General features: G+C 31.5%; 1 protein-coding gene and 2 non-coding genes across 6 annotated transcripts; 1 reads left to right on the top strand and 2 right to left on the bottom strand.

Annotated features, from left to right (window-relative positions):
* Nucleotides 1-11,126: 11,126 nt before the first annotated feature.
* On the bottom strand, nucleotides 11,127-11,233 carry LOC121212103 (small nucleolar RNA R71). Its single transcript, XR_005907313.1, has one exon. It is a non-coding gene; the product is annotated as a small nucleolar RNA R71 (small nucleolar RNA).
* Nucleotides 11,234-15,515: 4,282 nt separating this feature from the next.
* Nucleotides 15,516-20,568, top strand: LOC107916779 (uncharacterized). 4 transcript variants are annotated; one of them, XM_016846150.2, is made up of 5 exons: nucleotides 15,516-15,761; nucleotides 17,159-17,334; nucleotides 19,003-19,127; nucleotides 19,218-19,285; nucleotides 20,215-20,568. In XM_016846150.2, the coding sequence occupies exons 2-5, from the start codon at nucleotides 17,172-17,174 to the stop codon at nucleotides 20,222-20,224; spliced, it is 366 nt and encodes a 121-aa protein (XP_016701639.1). In that variant the 5' UTR covers nucleotides 15,516-15,761; nucleotides 17,159-17,171; the 3' UTR covers nucleotides 20,225-20,568. The 4 variants fall into 4 exon arrangements, with proteins under 4 accessions (XP_016701639.1, XP_016701636.1, XP_016701640.1 ...); XM_016846147.2 differs by having other exon boundaries at nucleotides 15,520-15,761; nucleotides 20,269-20,568; XM_016846151.2 differs by having other exon boundaries at nucleotides 15,530-15,761; nucleotides 19,015-19,127.
* Nucleotides 20,569-20,806: 238 nt separating this feature from the next.
* Nucleotides 20,807-20,913, bottom strand: LOC121211628 (small nucleolar RNA R71). The gene has a single exon (XR_005906847.1). It is a non-coding gene; the product is annotated as a small nucleolar RNA R71 (small nucleolar RNA).
* Between the last annotated feature and the right edge of the window lie 1,750 nt (nucleotides 20,914-22,663).

Below are 22,663 nucleotides of genomic sequence, written 5' to 3'. Positions count from 1 at the left end.
TTTTTTTTATAATTTGTATTCTTTTTTAATAATTTAATAATTTTTATTTTTAAAAATTTTTAAACTTTAAAAAATTAATTAATTACTAGCATGGTAATCACATAGCGATCCACTTGTATGCCACATCAGCAAAGTCAACAAATGTGGACTTTTTCATTTATTTTTGGGTGATTTGACAAATAATAGTTAAAAAGAATTCAATAAATCACAAAAATGATTTTATTTTTGTAAAGTTGGAGGATTAAAAAAATATTAAGTATATTCTGTTTTTTGGTATTTGGCTTAACCACATTAGTGCGTTGAGGTTAAATATGCTTTATTTAATTAATAGACTTTTGTCTTGTATTACTAACTTAGTAACTAGTGAGTGGAAGGTAATTAGTCAAAGTCATTTGCACACCTTTATGTAGGTTTGATGCTTGTTAAAAAAAATTATTTTGTTATAAACATAACTTGACAATAATAATGTGCACTTTTAATTATCGGGCGAATAATAAACATTATTTTAAGGTTATAATTGAATATCTAATTTTGAATTTAAATTTTATATTCTATTCGCCACAAATCATGATCGTAAAATTAATTAAAATTTTTGAATTAATAAACTATATACACAATATCAATATATGTGTAGAGTAAATAGAGAAAGAATAGGAAATATATATTTAAAATTAATTAAATTTAACTATATATTTTTAAAAATAATGTTTTAAAATATATGTTACAAATTGGTTTGCATCAAAATATTTTATATTTTAAAATTAATTTTTTAGAAAATATGAAATTAGAAATATCATCTAAAAAATAAAAATAAAAATTATTAAGTTTATTTATGAGTTAGTATTTTATACACTATGGTGTACTTTTTTTATTGGATAAACTATAAAAATAATCACTTTTGTTTGATTCATATTATATTTTAGTCACTTATTTTTGAAATGTTACGTTTTAGTCACTTACGTTATTGTTTTGTTAAGAAGTGATCACTCTACTGCTAAACTCCGTTACCTCCCTAGCGACAGTCCTACATGGCAGTCCAAATGGGTTTTAAATGCCAACTTGGATGTCTAGTTATTAGGATGAAAATAGGTTTTTAATTAAATAAATTTAATTTGGATTGTCATGTAGGACATCCAAGTTGGCATTTAAAACCCATTTGGACTGCCACGTAGGACCACTGTTAAGGAGATAATGGAGCTTAATGGTAGAGTGACCATTTCGTAACAAAATGATAATGCAAGTGACTAAAACGTATCATTTTAAACATAAGTGATTAAAATGTAATATGAAGCAGACAAAAGTGACTATTTTTATAATTTATCTTTTTTTTATAATCTTAATATATATTTTTTAATATTTTACTATATCTTAAATCTATTTGTAAAATCTAAAAAGCCGTATCAGATATTTTTCCTTAAATTTTGTAGAAGAAATAATTATGAGGAACAATTTGTTATGTGTTAACATTGCTTGGGACAGGTATAACGTGGCTAGTATGTGGTGTGTCTGTGTGTTGTGGGCTTGGCTTTTATTATCTCATCTCTCTTCTCCAACGTAGTCTTGGGTTTTCCATGACAAGATAGTGTGAAGGAAATTGCTGGCTCTCCGTGCTTTTTGCCTCTTATATTTATCAAAAGTATGTTGATGATAGAAAGGCAAGGAGGTCACAGACCCATTTTCAGGAAGGCTCTTCATCTTTATGCCAATGTAAAAACCGACGGCCATGGATGCTCTTTATATAATTTTAATAATCGGTAGTGACTTCCTTAATTCTCTACCCGGATCACCTTGCTTTTTTTTTTTTTTTACTTCTATAAGAAAACAACCTTCATTCAAATTTTAATTTATTTTTAAATTTTTTATTAACAAATAATAGTTATAATAAAAATAAAATAACTCAATTCATAATCAATTTTTTTATAGAATAGAAAAATAAAAATATCAAATATTGAGTTAGTCTAATAGTTAAGTTTTTACGCATTGTTTTCATTGATTTAATTTTTCTATTGCAACTTAAGCAAAAATTATTGAATTCGAAAAATAAATTTTGAAAAAGAGCAAGGTTCACTAGTTGAATTTTGATTTCAATTTAAAGTCAGATCAGATTTTGGTCAAGTTTATGCACATTGTTAATTGTCAAAGTCTGACCTATATCGAAATATGAATTTTAAATTTTATCGAAACTCGTTCATATTTATAAATAGTTAATCTACACTCGTTTAGGCTCATTCATTTTTTTATTTTTAAAGTATTACTTATTATATTTTTAATATTTATATTATAGTATAATATATTTAATTCTTTATTTGCTATAAATAATATACATATATAAACTAAATGAAAAGTAACATAGTACAAACTTGAAAGCTAGTCATACTATGTCAGACTTGTTTGAAGTGGTGACAACTTGATTATAAGAGGGAAAAATATGACCTTTTTGTATAGGAGAGGTTCTTTTTTGAGTGCAGATTTTGAAAATATAAGGCATTACGTTCATGGAAATCAAACCTAAGTCAATTTTGGTTTGACAATGTACAAGTCGAAGGCTAGAAGTCTTCCGACTTCAAAGTTCAAGCACAACTTTGACTTAGTTAATATCCTGCATAGTTCAAGATAGGCTCACGGTGAGCTTTGAAAAAGAAGACATTATGGAAATATAAGTCAATGTGGAGATTTGTGGAGTATCTTTCGCATTTCAATCAACTTTAGGCACAAATAGAGAACAACGTCATGACAATGAGCCATGTGACGTTACAACGACGAAAATAGAGGAGAAGCAGAAACGATGTCGTGACGAAAACAATAGGGGACATTGCGACATGGCAACTTGTCATGCAATTTTCTCGATTTTCTTCTTCCAGTTAAACTCTGATTATTTGTCTCAGTCGAACTCTGATTAGTGTGGATTATTTTAATATTATTTGACATACGAATTTAACCTATAAATAGACACTTTTCTACCCTAGAAAGATTTAACCCATTACACATTTACGAATTAGCTTTTAGAGAATTTTGTGTTTAAGTTTTGAAGGTTCTTATTTTCGAGTTTTGGGTTTAGTTTTTATCTCTATTTATTTACTCTTTGTTTTTGTCGTTATAGTGAAATTATCTTTGCATGTGGTTTTTTATCCTTTTCGGAGGAGTTTTTTCACGAAAAATATTTGTGTTTGGTATTTTCAATTTCTTTGTTATTTTACTTGTTTGTTGCTTAATCGGGTTTATCCCCAATAGTAAGGCTTACATGTTTTAATTGAAATTAGTTATTTAATGGTGAAATTTGCTCATAATTTGATTGTAATTACTCTAGCAATGAATGTGACATCCTGTAATTCGGATCTGATGATCGGGTCGGATATCCAGGTGTTACATTAATTGTGCTCGTTGACACTAAATAAATAAATAAAATTTAATTATTTTAAAATTAATAAAAAAGAAATTTAAAACATTTTATAAAATATATTTTTCAATGAAAATTCGATTCAAAGCAATGAAATTTTAAGACAAATATGTATATATTAAAATCGAATGGTATTGTTATTCCCGTAATGAAATTTTAGAGGGGAGCCATGGAGGTGGCTCATCGTTTTTAGGCCTTGAATATATCAACGTAAGATGAAGTAATCGAATAAAGGCCCATTGGACCCATCAGTGATTTTTCTAGGTTTAGCAATGGATGAAGTTTCTTTTGGAAGCTGCACTTGTTCAAGTTTTTGTCCTTTTCTTATTCCCCTTCAATTTTCTGTCGTGGTTTTAGACTTTTGATAATTTGGTCATAAACATGTTTCATTGAAGAACATGGTGGGTCTGTTTCCAGTTCTACTGAAAATGTTGTATTGAAATTTATGTTCTGGAAATGTTGTCACTGGTTTAAAGTGATAAATGTAATCTATTGATAGAGATTGAATCCAAGTTTATGTAGTATATAACACAATACTCTTACTACTAAATTAAGATATTGCTGACAGTAAATCTAAAATATTAAGGATTAATATTTGATACGCTATTAGTGAATAAATCTCATACACCATTAGTTAATAATAAGATGAAACATCATTAATGGTGTAAAATAAAAATATTTAAACATAATTAAATAATTAAATATAATTTTTTTTCACCTTTGGATTTTGGGTTTCAAGTTTTGGATTTTCATTTTTGATTTTTAGATTTTAGATTTTGAGTTTTAGTGCTTTTGTATTTATTTATGTTTAACAATTATAATTAATATTTATTTTTAAATAAATTTATTTATACTTATTTTTAAAACCCTCAATATTTTTTGTTGTATATTAGTAATTGCCTAATGATTAAAAGTATTCACTACCTCAAATGTGGTATGGATTCAAGTTACGTTGTCAAAATTTTTTTGATGTTTTTGAATAAAACTAATATGATACGTTTATATCTAATATTTAACTGAAATTTCACCTCAATCAAATGAGATATTTTTTAGTAACATCTTTCGATCAGTTATCTACTAAATATTTCACACTACATAAAATATTGAAAAAAAATAGTCGTATAATACAAGTCAAAAAGATGCAAACAAGTCTCAATTGCTAAGATCAGTGACTTGTTGCACTAACAATAAGTAATAAGTTGTGGTAGCATGTGTGTAAAGATTCAAATGTAATTTTCTTGAGTTACTTTTATCACAAAACAACAAATGAGAAGAATTTCTAAATAAAATCTCACAATACCTCAAAAGATTACTTTTTTTTTAAACATTATTTTGCTTATTATTCAATTTGTTCTTGTGTGATAACGTAGTTTCCTTTACTCATAAAATAGTAGCACATTATTGAGAAAATGGTAAAAATATAAAGGTAGGAGGAAAGTTGCATGGCAGTGGTGGATGGATGCTTCCTGGTGCGTGCATGAAAGCATGGGTCATACATAACTCAACCTTTTTCCAACTATTGTCATCATTGTTCCAAACCATGTCTTGGTTTGACATTTAAGTACGTTGGGGGTCCATCAATGGCTTTATTTGAGGTTTCCAAGAAGCTTCCTTTCCCTTTATTTCCCCCAGTTTCTGAGCATATGATATATATTTGTCATTGTCACGTAAAAGCTCACTGTTTTAAGGGTTCTCCTATGATGGGGCCTCTTCTTTCGGTCTTGGGACTAGGTAAATCGTTTAGTAGGGTTTTGAAATTAATTAAGCAATCTAAATTAAAACACTAAAAAGGTAAATCTAAGAGATTGAAAAGGATCTTCTTCCCCAAAGTTCATTGGAATTAAAATGGATTTTGATTCCCCCTCCATCTATTCGGTTAACCCTTGAATTTGTACCAAAATATTTATGAGGTTAGAGCTCAAGATACCTCTTTGAGGTCATAAGTTTGAATAACTAGATCAATAAATATGAGATTTATGAGAAGAAAACTGTATAATTTAATTATAAAATTCGAAGTGAATTTAGATAAAACTCTTTCAACAATGATGATTTTAAAATTCAAATTAATTATCTAACTACAAATATATATGGGTGGAAAGCAGAATTATGCAACAAATATATTTATAAAAAAATTAATATAAAAATAAATGTAGTTTTGATTAAAAAATTAGAGTGGCTTAAATTTAAATCATGTTATTTCTTTATTTTTTATATAAAAGATATAAAAGGACAAAAACACCCTAAAATAGTTTATTTTATTTTGTAAAATAATGATATTTTAATTATTATCCAATTAAATTTGTGTCACAAGTTGATGCTCAATTAATTTGTGCCACTAACTCAATCAATAGCTTAATATATATAGTATAAAATAAATATATATAATTCCATACAGACTTAGGTGATGTGTTATTTGAACTCTATAATTTTTTAAATTAATCATATGTTAGAACAGCAACATAAATTAGTATTTGTCTCTTAATCAGGCTAAAAAAAATGCCATCAGAAGTTATAAGCGTTAAAAACAAGTAAGGATGTGGAAAGGACCACAAGACAAAGGAATAAAAATAAGAAGAAAAACAAAGCATCTCCAATATTCTAATTTTTTGTATAGTTGCTCAAACAAATTATATGCCCAAACTTAATAAATTTTTTTTTATAAACCTAAACTTAATTCAGTTCATCCATGAGATGGCATCTAATTAATATTCTGATTTGCCTCTCCTCATTAATTTGCAATATCTTTCCTTGTCCACAAACTGCAACCTCGTTGTATTAAATGATGTCTTGGTCTTGCACATTAGCTAGCGAAAGTTTTAAGATTAATAAATTGAAATTTTTAGTTATCATGTTTTTAAAAAATTTATTATATTTTTGCCTTAACTTGCCAATATGAGAAGCAATTTAGAAGGCATCCATGGATGGTCTTCTATCTTGTACCATTTGTAGTGATCACTCGGTTGGTCAATAACCTGCCACCCGCATACCTCTCATCATTTGCATACCTCACACCACCCGAATGAGGGTCACTCGTTTTTTGCCACTTGATACAGATTGTCTATAAGAATCACCTAAGGATGATTTGCACATAACTATTTATATGATTAATATTTTAATAATTTAACTGTTATATTTTATGGTTTATTTATATAGAACATGTATGTCTAATTTAATATAAAATTAAAATTTCTAACTATTTGTTTTTTATAAAAAAATTAATCGTTGAATATATATTAACATATAGAGTATTTTAAATCGATATAATAGAGATATCAGATCAGTTCGAAAATTTACTTACAAGACAAATACAATTATATTAATAAATTCAATAATTGAATCGTTTAAATATGTAAATCATATCTGTAAAACTAATATGATATGTATCCCTCGTTATAAAGTTTATATGTTTGGAGATTCAGACCTAAATTCATATTACAAAAATTGATTGCATGTTTACTCCAATTTGGAGAAATTTAAGAGGCAGTGAATGAGGGTGTGGTTTTACGGCGCTTAATGGGCTTTTGCCTTGGATGCTCTTTTCAGAGTTCAAGCTTCCGTTAACGGAAGGTCCAATTTGGTTTTAATTTTAAAAATATTACTCTTTATTTTTATTTTTTTTTGCTTATTAAAGTTTTAATATTGAAAATATTCACATGAGTATTGAGCTAAAAAAATAGTGCATTCATTTCATTAAATTAAGCTCTATAGAAATAGAGAAATCAAACTGTATAAATAAATATGGTGTGTTTTATTTTTCTGTTACTCATCACAATATTATCCGAAATGCCCATTGTCGCTACCAATATTAAATCACCACTTACGCACCCTATTTTTCTTAAGCATCGAATGTAGGTTCCAACATTCTGTATTGTAATGTTTGTATATACACCCTATTTTTCTTCAAGTATCGAATGTAGATTCCAGCATTCTGTATTATAATGTTTGTATATTGTTGATTTACGAATTTATAAACTGGAAATGTATTTTAATTTAATATTGTGTACATTGTAAATTGGAATGATTTCAACGTAATTATGATGCACAATAATTTTGTTGATTGTTTATTGAAGTAGTGTCATTTTTATTTATGATTAATTGTATAATAAGACTTACGTGTAGTTATGAAATTGTAATTACGATTCATTTTGGATTTGTAATACAAAATCTATAGTTTATTTTGTAAATATATACTCAATATTTAGATAAGTTATTTCAGTAGATAATCTAAATGCGTCTGTAATTCAGTAAAAGAATCAAATTGAGCATTTTATTGAAATATTGAGAAGGATTATTATGTCGCCTACAGTTCCAATTGGGGATATGATTAGTCTTGGCTATCGAAGCAGTTGATTCCACGAGTAGAGATATAGATGTATTCATTGGTAGAATGATACATTGGACTGGACCCAAGATAAATTAATTCTGAATCCATTTGTGAATTAATTCACTTGTGACGTTCATGATGTAATTTACCTAAATCCTGAGTTAGTTACTGACTATGCGTATGCAACTCATGTGCTTTGATATAAGTAGAGGCTTATGCTTTAAAGATGATAGAGCCCATAGCCGGTATGTTAGGTACATGACTTGTGTATGACATGACTTTACTAGCAATAGTTGAATTCATAGTTCAATTAAAGAGTTAATGATATCCTCTTATTGACATTGTGTGGATTGATAAATATGGAACGTGGCCACGGGTTACTTGTTCTCGAACAAGCAATTTATCACATTCATTTGTTGACAGTAATCATATTAATCATTAAGAAAACACAATAGTGACAATAAGATAAATTTGGATTGTATTGAGTGAATGAATTTAACTCAAATGAATAAATGATATCATATGAGGTTAACACACACATGACAAGGTTATTAGACAAAGCAATACAAAGCAATTGGATGAATTGCTTTATAAAGAGTATACAATAAGGAGTTTTCAATCATGGTACTTCTTGTGGACTGACTCCATAATTAAGTAATTGTGAATTATTGGAATGATGCTTCTGGACTTAATTGCAATCACTAGAACCTAATTGTATATGTCCGATTGGTCTTTGCACTAGCTCAACAAAAACTCGATCGGACTGCATTTGAATTAGAAGAAAATTCTACGACTTTGGGAATAATTTAATTGAGTCAATTTATTCGATGTTGAATTGAATTAGGTGGTCGTGAGAATTGTTCAACTAGAGAATTTGATTAAAGAATTTTCTTGAAAAATTAATTTGGAAAATCTAAGTAATTTTTGGAAAAATTAATTTTGATCAAGTAAAATTAAATTAATCAAATCAATTAAAATTAATATGATACTTTTAGAAGTTAATTTTCAAGTCAGACAATTGGCCTAATAGGTAATTGAACTTAAAAATTGGACTTGAGATAGTAAATTGAGCACGGGAGCCCAAAACCAAAACCAAGACCCAAAAATTGGTCAAACCGGGCTCGGGCCCGATATGTAAAACTGGGCGGGCGGTCCAACTGGTGGCTAGACCGGACCAGTCAAGTTGTCATTGACTTGGATCGAACTGGCAGCAGTCAAACTGGCTCGGTGGCTATGACAACGACATCCTGGTGGCCGGCGGCAGTTAGTCGTCGGTGGTTAAGCAGTGAAAGAATTACAATCCTATTGGGACTTTACCAGAGAATTTGATTTCAAATTAATTATCCTAAAAATAAAATTATTTCAATAGTTTAATATTAAATTTAATTTAATACTTACCTTAATAGTATTTTATTAATTTAATATTAAAGTGATTATGTTAATATTTGATAAGCCATAAAATTAACATGTTTTTAATCCCATTCTTGATGCGTTTTTGGATGATTTATTATATGAATTAGTGAATTTGATGCTCCTAATCTTTTAAATTCATGTTTCTATACTTAGGTGAGCATAGGGGAGCGAAAGGAGCGAAAAACGAGCCAAAATAGGCAAAAAGAGCTATTTCCAGGATCCACACGGCCTGGGCATTTCCACACGGGCTGGCCACACGCCCATGTGCCAGTCCTTGTCGATTTCGCACCCTGCTTCCCTATTACGTGGAAAAACCTAATTTTTAAGGTTTCAGAGTATTCTAAAATCTATAAATACACACTAGAAGAGGACCTAAATGGGGCATAGAGTAGAACGCAAAAATTACTTGAAAAATGCCATGGACTCAACTCAGAAGCAGGATCTCCTTCAAGACTGAAGATCTCCATTCAATTTCTTTAGAAGTTTTTGGGTTTCTTTATGTTTTGTTCTTTTCCTATTTTTGAGATGTTTTTCTTTCTAAGTATGAACTAAATTCCTTAAATACCTAGGGAAGATGAAACCTATGGCAGATCTTATTGTTTGATTTTTCTGAATTTCATGATAAATATTTGTTCTTGATCTCAATTATATTTATTTACCTTCATGTTTAATGTTTTCAGGATATTAATTCATGATTGATATGCTTATTCAGTGGAGCAAAAGTCCCCATTTAAGAGTAGATCTGGCATAATTGAGTGGAGTTGCATGAATCTTAGAAATAGGACGACATAAATCTATCGGATTAGAGTCAAATCTAATAGGGGAATCCATAGATCGAGTTAATGTGACTATAGGGGTTTTAATTAGAAAGAGATTTCAATTAATCAACCTAGAGTCAGTTATTTTTACTCTTGAAAGAGATATTACTATAATTTAGGGATTTTTATGGATCAAGTCAAATGAATAAATCATTTAATTCAGATTTAGAATAATAAGTGAAGTCTAGGCGGATTCTTTCCTGGGTATTGTCTCTCTCATAAGTTTTTTTCGATTATTTTCTCAATTCGCTCTCTGCCGCTTAGTAATTGTTTAATTTAATTTTAGATTTTAAAACAATTCCTTCAATTTAAAGGCTAGATAATAAAAAAAGATAGTAATTACTAGTACTTTTAGTCCTCGTGGATACGATATTCCCGACTCACCGTAACTATACTACCATTCGATAGGTGCACTTGCCTTTGTCGTATTTTAGTTGGTTCGTGATGTCATCAAGTTTTTGGCACTGTTGCCGGGGACTAAAATATTAGAAATGCTTGATTTTCATTAATTTAGCCATTTTCATTTTTTTTGCAATTTATTTTTTTTATTATTAATTTATTAACTTTTCTTTTATTTGCTTCTGGCAGGTTCCTTTAGTTTATGACTAGAAGAAACCCGTCAGGACCTCTAGTATTCGATAGTGAGATCGAATACATAGCTCACAGAAATCGTAGAGAACCGAGGCAGAGTCGACAGAGTACAATATAAGAGTAAGAGGATGTTATTACTAAGGAGATGGCAGAAAATCAAAATAATCAGTTACCTTCTGTGGTTGATGTAAATCCTGTAAATCCAAATCCTACTCCTCGTACTATGTACAATTGTGCTAAGCCCAACTTAACTGGGGCTGAATCGAGTATTGTTAGACCTGTTGTTGCTACAAATAATTTTGAACTGAAACCTAACACTATTCAAATGATTCAACTGTTTGTTCAGTTTGATGGTTTGTAGGACGAAGACCCAAATACTCATTTGGCTAATTTCTTAGAATTCTGTGATACTTTTAAAATTAATGGCGTTTTTTATGATGCCATTCGTCTTCGGTTGTTTCCTTTCTCATTAAGAAATAAGACTAAGTAGTGGTTGAACTCCCTACCACAAGGCTCTATCACTACTTGGGATCAAATGACTGAGAAGCTTTTGCTGAAGTATTTTCTACCGGCCAAGATGGACAAATTGAGGAATGATGTCTCTTCCTTTGTATATATGGATCTTGAGACTTTATATGATGCATGAGAGAGGTATAAGGACTTATTAAGAAGGTGCCCTCACCATGGGAGACCTCTATGGCTACAGGTTCAAACTTTTTACAACGGTTTGAACCCCTCAACTAGGTAGTTGATCGATGCATCCGCCGGTGGCACTTTGAATAATAAAACACATGAGGAGGCTTACGAGTTTATAGAAGAGATGTCACTGAATAATTATCAGTTGCAAGTTATGAAGATAAAGCCGATGAAAGTAGCCGGTGTTTTTAACGTTGATGCAGTCATCATGTTATCCAACTAGGTAATACTCTTGAATAAAAACATTGATGGTTTATATGGTTTTACGCAGGTATATTTGGTGATGCAATGTGATGCAAATGGAGGAGGGAACCATCCAGAAAATTGAACCTACAACCTTAGCACAGAAGATGAACAAATAAACTATATGGGTAATAATTCTAGACCTCAGAATAATCCCTATAGCAACACTTAGAATACAGGTTGGAGGAACCATTCCAACTTCTCTTGGGGTGGTCAAGGAAATCAAAGACCACAACCCCTTTAGGCTTTCAACCACCTTATCAGCAGGAAAAGAAGCCGAGCCTTGAGGAGATGTTGACGAAGTTTATTTCAATGTCAGAAACTCGCTTCCAAAACACCGAGACGGCACTTAAAAATCAACAAGCATCGATTCAAGGGCTCAAGAATCAAATAGGTCAGCTAGCAAAGATGATTTCAGAATAACCACAAGGTAGCTTGCTAAGCAACACCGAAACTAACCCAAGGGAGCAGCTTCATGCGATTACTATTCAAAATGAAGAAAGGTTAGATGAACTGGAACCAGAACTAAGGCAAGAAAATGTGGTAAGTCAAGGAAAGATTGAGGTAAGTCAAGATAAGCAAAAATTGGTCAATAAAAATTATATACCGCGTATGCCATATCCCAACGCGACAAGGAAAGACCACACAAACGAATAATTCGGTAAATTCCTTAAACTTTTAAAAAATTACATATTAACTTACCGTTTATTGAAGCTCTTTCACAGATACCAAATTCCGTTAAATTTTTAAAGGAGCTTTTAGCAAATAAGCGGAAGTTAGATGATTCGTTGCACGTGGAGCTAAATGCAATGTGCTCAGCCATTTTTAAAAACAAACTACCCAACAAATTGAAAGATTCAATGAGTTTTACTATTCCTTGTTTAATTGGTAGTTTAAATGTTGATAATGCTTTAGCTAATTTAGGGGAAAGTATTAACGTTATGTTCTATAAAATGTTTAAACAACTAGGTCTTGGGAAACCTAAACAAACTAAGATGAGCATTCAATTTGCAGATAGAACCATTTGATTTCTTAGGGGTATTGTTGAAGACTTTCTTGTTAAAATTGATAAATTCATATTCCTAGTTGATTTTGTTGTTTTAGACATGGATGAGGATAATGATGTGCCTTTAATTTTAGGACGACCCTTTTTATCAACTGCCAAAACTATTATTGATATTGGTACAGGAGAATCAATACTTCGTGTAGGCGATGAAATAATAAAACTCCAAGCTCGTGATTTTGTTAAGATATCTATTGATCAAGATGATATTATGAGTTCTGTTAATATGAGTAACATTGTGTCTCAACCTTCTTTGGAGAAAATTCCTCGGAAAAACATAATAGAGTCACGTTCTAGCTTATGCGACAAAAATAGAATGAAACATGAAGAACAAATGTTGCAAATCGATGAACTAGATGAATGGCTGTCACATGTCAAGGAGAAACCAAAAATACACGATGCAAAGCCAAAGCGACTCCTTGAAGAGCTTAAAGATGGAAAAAACCCACCTCAAGGCTGGGGATCGGGTACTGTTAGATGAAACCAACCCTCGAATTGCCACTTCAAAGCTTAACGCAAATGGAGCAATTCCTTTTACGGTACTCAATGTCTTTATATACGGTACAGTCGAGGTAATACATTCTGAATTCAACACTTTAAAGGTAAATATTACTCGACTCAAACCTTATTTTATTAATAGATTTGACAGCAAAAAAGAGGAGTTTCAACTCTGCGAACCACCATGACCGTGCGAATACGAGGTAAGTCGAGCTTAGACTTTAAATAAGCGCTTCTCGGGAGGCAACCCGAGTGTTAACACTGCTAATTTTCTTAACTTTATTTTAAGATATTTTTTTAAAATTAATTAATTTTCAAAATCCAAAAAAAAGTGTGTTTTTGACCCACATGGCCTGGACACACGGGTGTGTGGAGCACACGGCCTGGACACATGGGCGTGTCACAGGCCGTGTGTGAAATAAGGTAATTGACAGTGAGTTACACGGCCTGGCGACATGGCCATGTGACCCACACGGCCTGGCCACATGGGCGTAAGAGAAGCGAAGGAAAATACACACGGCCTAGCGACATGGCCATGTGACCCACACGGTCTGGACACATTGGTGTGCATAGCCATGTGAAAACTAGGTTAATCACCCTATTTTTATTTTATTTTATTTATTATTTATTATATTTTTTTATTTTTTATTGTATTAAACTTTTTATTTTATTTATTATTCTTATACTTATATTCTAAATTAATTTTAATTTTTTTCTTTTTCTATTTTTTTGTATTTTTTTACTATTATTATTACAATTGGTATCATTGAGTTTATTATTACTATTGTTGTTTTATTTTTTTATGTTTCTTTTTAATTTTGTTTTAGTTGCTTTATTTTTTTTTAATTTTCTTCGACATATTTTTATTATTATCTTTTGAAAATTACATGGTTGTTTCTAATCGAGTTATAACCCCTTAATCTTCTTTATTATTTGTGTCTATTTTCTTATTAGTTTGCTCGGAATCATGAGTTACATTTAGATTTGGGTACAATTTCGCTTTTCACTATGCTGAAAATTTCATCCAATATTCAGGGCAGTTTCAATTCTCTCTCTCTCGTATAATATTATATTTTTACTGTGATTATTTTGGTTTGTACATTGAGCACAATGTACATCTTAAGTGTGGGGAGGTTATGATAAACCATAAAGTTAACACATTTTAATCCCATACTTAACATACTTTTGGATGATTTATCATATAATTTAGTGAATTAGATGTTCTTAATCCTTTAATTTCATGTTTTATATTCAGGAGAGCATAGGGGAACAAAAGGAGCAGAAAACGGGACAAAAATGGACAAAACGGGCTGATTGAAAGACCCACATGCCAAGACAAATTCCACAGGGGCTGGCCACACGCCCATGTGGTAGCTAGTGTCGATATCGCTTCAGGTTTCCCAAATACGTGGAAAAAGACCATTTTTAGGGTTTTTGAGTAGTCTCAAGTCTATAAATACATACTAGAAGAGGACCTAAGAGAACACACAGAGCAGAAAGCAGAAATTACTCAAAGAAAGCCGTTGGAATCATCTCAGAAGCAAATCCACCTCAAGATTGAAGATCTCTATTCAAATTTCTCTCGAAGTTGATTTGGGTTTTTTTATGTCTTGTTGTTTTTCTAAATTTGAGATGTTTTCCTTTCACATTATGAACTAAACTCCCTAAATACCTAGGGAAGATGAAACTTATGACGAATCTTATTGTTTAATGTTCTGAATTTAATGATAAATACTTGTTCTTGTTCTTAATTATGTGTTCTTAATTCTTGATCTAATATTTTCAGGATATTAATTCAAGTTGATGTGCTTATTCAAAGGAGCAAAAGTCCATGTTTAAGAGTAGATCTACCATAATTAAGTGGAGTTGCATGCAACCATAGAAATAGGGCGACATAAATCTGCCGGATTAGAGTCAAATCTAATAAGGGAATCCATAAATCGAGTTAATGCGACAATAGGGGTTTTAATTGGAAAGAGATTTCAATTAATCAACCTAGAGTTAGTTGTTTTTAGTCTCGAAAGAGATATTAATATAATTTAAGGATTTCTACGGATCGAGACAAGTGAATAAATCGTTTGATTCAGAGTCAGAATAATAAGTGAAGTCTAGGTGGATTCTTCCTTGGGTATTGTCTTTATTATTGGTTTATTCGATTATTTTTTTCACTCTCTATCGTGTTTATTAGTTAATTAGTTTAGTTAAATTTAGATTAAAACAAAATCCCTTCTATTCTAATCTAAATAATAGAAAGATAGCTAATACTAGAGGTGTGCATGGGTCGGAGCCCGAAGGCCCGCCCAAAAATGGAGGGTTTGGGTAAAAATATAGGCCCAAAAAATTGGCTTGGACAAAAAAATGAGACCCACTTAGAAAGCGGGTCGAGCCTCAGGTAACATTTTTTGGCCCGGGCCCTGCGCGATTTTAATATTAAATTATTATTATTTTAATCCTTTTTTTATTTTTAACTTTAAGTAACTTTACTCTTTTTGTTATTCACTTTCATTTAGTTGCTGCTACTGCCTTCCTCCCCTTATTCTCATTTCCAAAACCCAAATCCCTAGCTCACCACCACCTCCACCGATCCACCGATCCAGTTGTCCATCGGCCACCTCCAACTACCTTAAACTCCGCTCAGCTCAGCTCAGCTTCTTCATTTGCAGTCTCGATAGCCGATCCAATTGTCTTTCAGCTTATTCATTTGCTGTCTTCTTCATGGTAAGCTTCTTCTTCTTCTTCTTCATTGCTGCCATGTTTCTTACTATAATTATTTTGGTGAAAATACTGAAGGAAAATAGATCAAAGGAAAGAAATAATGAATAGAAAATAGGTCTTATCTAAATTTGGAAAAGTTGTTTTCCACTACATAATGTTGGAGTAAAGTAAGAACAGAATAATGGTAAGTAAAAGCAACAATATATATGCATAAGCTATTGCAACTATTCAAGTCACTGGACACGCACAAAGGTAGGCAAACATGGGACTTGGTTAGTATTCTTATATTTGCCAATTGCCACCAATGTCTCTTCTTTGGCCCCCTTTCTCTTTTTCTCTTTATGTAATTTTTTTTTCATCTTTTATTTGATGTCTTTAAAACAAACACTTCTGGTTTAACATTAATTTCCAAGAGGATCATGACATATATTGGGTTTCATTGGACAACATTGGGTTATCTTCAAGATAATTCAAAATATTATATCTAATTAAGAATATTTATATTTTTCAGAGAACATAAAACTATAATTAATGAAGAGTGTTTTTAGATAATAATTACATAATCTTTAATCAACTACTTGTTTAAGCAATAAGTAATGATGTCCATAATCATGGCTTTGAGTCATTTGAGAACATAATGGACCAGCTCCATATGACAAGTCATTATAATTTATAAACCCCAGAAACAAATCCAAATAAAATCATCATTTTCTTTTTCTATTTTTGAATTCCATTCTTTATTGTGTTTTTTAAATCATTAAACATTGCCATTAAATTACTAATCTAAAAATTAATCACTCAGCAAATTATATGTAATGAATAAGCAAAAGTCAAACAATAAAATATGTAGGAAATAATTTCTAATAAATTAAAATAAATAAACTAATTTTTCAATTCTAATAAAATTAAATTAAATTAAATATGCTTGTCCCTTTATGCAACTTCCTCGTTTCTCCACATCCTTGAGCTCCATTTGTGAACCACTAATTGACTCATCGCTTGAACTATGGTTATTATTATCACCTAATTCAATCACCATATAATCTTTATTACCACCATTACTGATTGGATCTTGTGGAGCTAAGCTTGGTGCATTGATGGTACTACTCAAAATACTCGTTCTGCGAAGTAGGCAATTCGTATTGTTTTGAAGCCAAACATCAATGCAATCTATATGTCATGATCGGAATTAACTTTATCTGTTTTTTGGTTGGACTGAATTGATTGGTTGGGGTTTCAATGACTATTTAATTATTGCCAAAACTATAATTGATTTTGTTAGGCTTGTAGTAGATATTTAAATAAGATGAAGCCATTTGGTCTCAATTATAAATTGTATCATAATTATTAGATATTTTTAGTATGAGAATTAATAATCTTTTGGTTTATTTGGATTTCAGGACTTAAGTTTTTATGACTATGGCTAGTTCAAACAGTCCTATACATGTGGATGATGGGTTTAATGAGTATGAAAATGCTGCCAAACGTCAAAAGTCTACCACTTCAAAGGTGTGGGATGAAATGACAAAGCTTGAATGCGAGAACAAAAATGAATTGAAGGCACAATGTACTCACTGTAAGACTATCTTATCTGCTAAATCTTCTAGTGGAATCTCTCATTTAAAACATCATCTAAATAGCTATTTGAAAAAAGTTAATAAGGACATCAGTCAATACACCATAGCCACTCAACTATCAGTAGGAAGTGTTCCATTTATAAAAAACTACAAGTTTGATACTGATGAGTGTCATAAAGCTGTTTCTACTTTTCTTGTGTGTGGCAAGCATTCATTTAGGACAGTTGAAGAACCGTGATTTAGATACATTGTGAGTATTGCTATTCCTAATTTTAAGAATATAAGTAGATATACAGCTACTAGAGATGTCCTAATGTATTATGCAAAAGAGAGAGATCGTGTTAAAGAAGAGTTGGCTAAAGCACCTGGTTTAATTTGTCTAACTTTCGATAATTGGAACTCGGAGCATACTAATGATGAATATATTTGCATTACTGCTCATTAGGTTGACAAAAATTGGAAGCTACAAAAAATAATCATAAGGTTTAGAGCTTTATTTCCTCCGTATGATGGTTTGAACATAGTGGATGAACTTGTTTTATGTTTATCTCAATGGAGTATAGACAAGAAAATTTTTAGCATCACTTTGGATAATGCTTCTTATAATGATGTTATGGTTTCTTGTCTTAAAAATCATTTTCGTGCAAACCGAACTATTTTGTGTGCTGGTGCTTTTTTTCAAGTTAGATGTTGTGCACATTTATTGAATCTTATAGTTAAATCTGGTTTGGAACTTGCTGATGATGTTGTTGGTAAGATTCGAAATAGAATTAAGTACATAAAAAAGTCAGGAATTCGTAGGAAATGACTTTATGATGTGGCCGACAAAAGTTTTCATTTGAATGTGACCAAAAAGTTGCGTCAAGATGTCTGTGTGAGATGGAATTCTACTTATTTGATGCTTGAATCTTCTCTTTACTATAAATATGTGCTAGATTATTGGGGCCAACGGGATAAAGATTATCAAATATTTGCACTTTCTAACGAGGAGTGGAGAAATGTTGCTATTCTTTGCAAATTTTTGAAAGTCTTTTATGATGTGACTTGTGTTTTTTCTGGTTCTAATTATCCAACGGCTAATCTTTATTTTAGAGGGGTTTGGAAGGTTCACAATGTCTTGCTTGATACAGTTAAAGGTCCTTATTCATTTTTAACTCCAATGGTTAAGCAAATGCAAGAGAAATTTAATAAATATTCGGTTCAGTATTCGTTGATATTGTCATGTGTTGCAATTTTAGATCCTCATTACAAGTTCAATTATGTGCAGTATTGCTTTACTACAATCTATGGTATTCATGCTTCAAATTTTGTTGAAACCATTCTTAGCAATCTTATACTCTTGTTTGACAAGTATGTTGAGAAATCCAAATCCATGCCTTCCTCTTTCGCTGGGAGTTCTAATGTTTCGGATAAAAATCCTGTTGATTCTAGTTTGGATGAACACAATGTTAATAGTGTTGATTTTAGAGGGAGATTTTGATGAGAGTGATGATTATAAACGGTATTTAAATGAATCTAGCACTAGGAGTCAAAAGTCACATTTGGGTATTTATTTGGAAGAACCGGAGCTTGAGTTGAATAGTCAAATAGATGTTTTGGATTATTGGAGCAAAAGTTCAGTTCGATATAATGAGCTTTCATATTGGCAATTCCAATATCAATTGTAGCTTCTGAATCAGCTTTTAGTATGGGGAAGAAAGTTATCGCACCTTTGAGGAATTCACTTAAGCCAAAACGGTTCAAGCCGTTGTTTGCTTGGATGATTGGATGCGAGCTAAGGGATTTTCAACAGGTAATTATTATTCTCGTTTTATTGTTGTAATTTTATATTATTTCTTTTATCAATTTGATTATCTAATTATTTATTCTTATTTCATGTTAGAAATTGGTTGCAAGAATGATGAGGACGATAAGGACAATGAGGATGATGTTTCTTCGATTACTTTTTAGGTTACCTTCCTTTCTAATTGTTGACAATTTAATTTAGTTTACAATTTATATTTTGTTATAAAATTAAATATGTTGATTGGTTAATGTATAGATATTTTGGTTGGTTGATTATATTTTGCAGGTTTTTGGTGTTGTTGGTGATGTTGTTTTTTGTGTTCTTTTGTTGTTGTTTGGTGTTGTTTTGATGTTGTTTTGGTGCTGTTTTGCTGCTACTTTTTGTCGTGTTTTATTGTTCTTTTGCATCTATTTATTATGTTATCTGTTGTCGTTTTGAATATTATTTTGATATTGTAAAACTTTTGTTTTGTTATTAATTTGGTTATTATTTTAGTTCTAATTTGTTTCAATTTTAATATAACTACTTTTTATTATATTTTCAATTTATGTATTATTTTAATAATTGTTTTAGTCTCATTTTTTATTTGTTTTTTATTTTAATATTTATTTTTATGTTTTTAAATGTATTTGATTTATTATATTTTAAAATTTTCTATTTAATAAAAAAGAAAAAAAATTTAATATGGCCAGGTCGGGCTTGGGTCTACCAATTTTTTGGGTCGGGCTTGGATAAATTTATAGTCCCCTATTTTGGGCCGAACCCGAGCCTTGAAAACGAGGCTAGAATTATCTATGAGCTCGGCCCGGCTCAGCCCATGCACACCTCTAGTTAATATTAGTACTTTTAATCATTGTGGATACGATATTCTGGACTCACCATAGCTATACTACCATTCGATAGGTGCGCTTGCCTTTGTCGTGATCGTAGTCTAGTTTAGTGAACCATAAAACGATCATCAAGTTTTTGGTGTAGTTACTGAGGACTAAAATATTAGGAAAATTAGATTTTTATTACTTTAGCCATTTTTTATTGCAATTTATTTTTATTTTTATCATAATTTACTAACTTATCTTCTATTTGCTTCTGGCAGGTTTCTTTAGTTTATGACTAGAAGAAATCCGTCAGGACCTCTACTTTTTTACAGTGAAATTGAAAGCACAACTTGTAGAAATCGTAGAGAAATAAGGCGAAGTCTACAGTATATAGAGGAAGAGCACGAGGACGATACCAATACTACCGAGGAGATGGCTGAAAATCAGAATAATCCACTACCTCCTGTGGTTGCTGCAAATCCTATAAATTAGATTCCTGCTCCTTGTACTATGTACGACTATGCTAATTCTAATTTAGATGGGGCTAAATCGAGTATTGTTAGACATGCAATTGCTACAAATAATTTTGAATTGAAACTTAACACTATACAAATGATTCAATAGTTTGTTCAGTTTGATGGTTTGCAGGAAGAATACCCGAATACTCATTTGGCCAACTTCTTAGAGTTCTATGCTACTTTCAAAATAAATAGTGTTTTTGATGATGCTATTCGCCTTTGGTTATTTCCCTTTTCATTGAGGAACAAAGCTAAACAGTGGTTGAACTCGTTACCACGAGGTTCCATCACTACTTGGGAATAAATGACCGAAAAGTTTTTACTAAAATATTTTTCGCCGGCTAAAACGGAAAAGTTGAGGAATGATATCTCTTCTTTTTTACAAATAGATTTAGAAACTCTTTATGATGCATGGGAGAGGTATAAGGACTTATTGAGAAGGTTCCCTTACCATGGGTTACATTTATGGCTACAGGTTCAAACTTTTTACAACGGTTTGAACCACTCAATTAGGCAATTAATCGACGTGCCACCGGCGGGACCCTAAATAACAAAACACCTGAGGAGGCTTATGAGTTTATTGAAGAGATGTCACTGAATAATTATCAATGGCAAGTCATGAGGACAAAGCCGACAAAAGTTGCTGGTGTTTTCAACCTCGACACGGTCACCATGTTATCAAACCAGGTAGAGCTCTTAAATAAAAAGATTAATGGTTTATGTGTCTCCACGTAGGTATATCTGGTGATGTAGTGTGACACAAGTGGAGGAGGAATGAACAATCCAGAATGCCTAGCCAACGACCCTAGCAATACGAATGAACAAGTCAACTATATGGGTAACAATTCTAGACCTCAGAATAACCCTTATAGTAATACTTACAATCCAGGTTGGAGGAACCATCCCAATTTCTCTTGTGGTGGTCAAGGCAATCAAAGACCACAACCTCCTCCAGGCTTTCAACCACCTTACCAGCAGGAAAAGAAGCCGGATCTTGAGGAGATGCTAACGAAATTCATCTCGGTGTCAGAAATATGTTTCCAAAACACTGAAATAACGCTTAAAAATTAGCAAGCTTCAATTCAAGGGCTCGAGAACCAAATAGGTCAGCTTGCTAAGATGATCTCTGAAATACCACAAGGTGGACTGCCTAGCAACACCGAGACTAACCCAAGAGAGCAACTCCATGCTATTACTGTTAGAAATGACGATGGGTTAGTTGATTCTAACCCAAAACCAAGGTAAGAAAGCGTGGTAAGTAAATATAAGGTGGATGAAAGCTACAATAAACAAAATCGGTAAGTAGAGAATATACACCTCGCATGCCATACCCTAAAGCGACAAAGAAAGACCGCATAGATAAACAATTCGGTAAATTTCTTAACCTTCTTAAAAAAATTACATATTAACTTACCGTTTATTGAAGCTCTTTCATAGATGCCCAATTCAGTGAAATTTTTAAAGGAACTTCTAGCAAACAAACGGAAGTTAGTCGCATGTGGAATTAAATGTAGTTTGCTTAGCAATTCTACAAAATAAACTACCCAACAAGTTAAAAGATCCAAGGAGTTTTACTGTTCCTTGTTTAATTGGTAGTTTAGTTGTAATAATGTTTTGGCTGAATCAGTGGCAAGGATTAACGTCATGCCCTATAAAATGTTTAAGCAACTAGGTCTTGGTAAACCCAAACAAACTAGGATGAATATTCAACTAGCGGATAAAACTATTAGATATCCTAGGGGTATCATTGAAAATGTACTAGTAAAAATTGATAAATTCATATTCCAGTAGATTTTGTTATTTTAGACATGGACGAGGATGGTGACGTTCCTTTAATCTTAGGGCGACCCTTTTTAGCGATTGCTAGGACTATTATTAATGTTGGTACAGGTGAACTCACACTTCGTGCAGGTGACGAAATGGTTACTCTTCAGGCTTGTGATTCGATTGAGATATCAAGTAATAAAGATGACCTTATAAATCTAGTTAATCATACTAATCATGTGGTCCAACCCCCTTTGCAAGAAACACTTTCGAGAAGCATAAATGAGCCATGTTCTAGTTCATGCACTAATTATAGAACCATCCATGAAAGATGAATGCTACAGATAGATGAACTAGACGAATGGCAGACTTATGGCAAGGAGGAGTAGAAGCAACACCATGTCGAGTTTAACGAGAGAACCAATCAATTCAAGGTTGAGGACCA

This window comes from Gossypium hirsutum, chromosome A12 (genome assembly GCF_007990345.1).
Source record: "Gossypium hirsutum isolate 1008001.06 chromosome A12, Gossypium_hirsutum_v2.1, whole genome shotgun sequence".
Taxonomy (NCBI): domain Eukaryota; kingdom Viridiplantae; phylum Streptophyta; class Magnoliopsida; order Malvales; family Malvaceae; genus Gossypium; species Gossypium hirsutum.
This window is presented reverse-complemented; position numbering and strand designations above follow the sequence as displayed.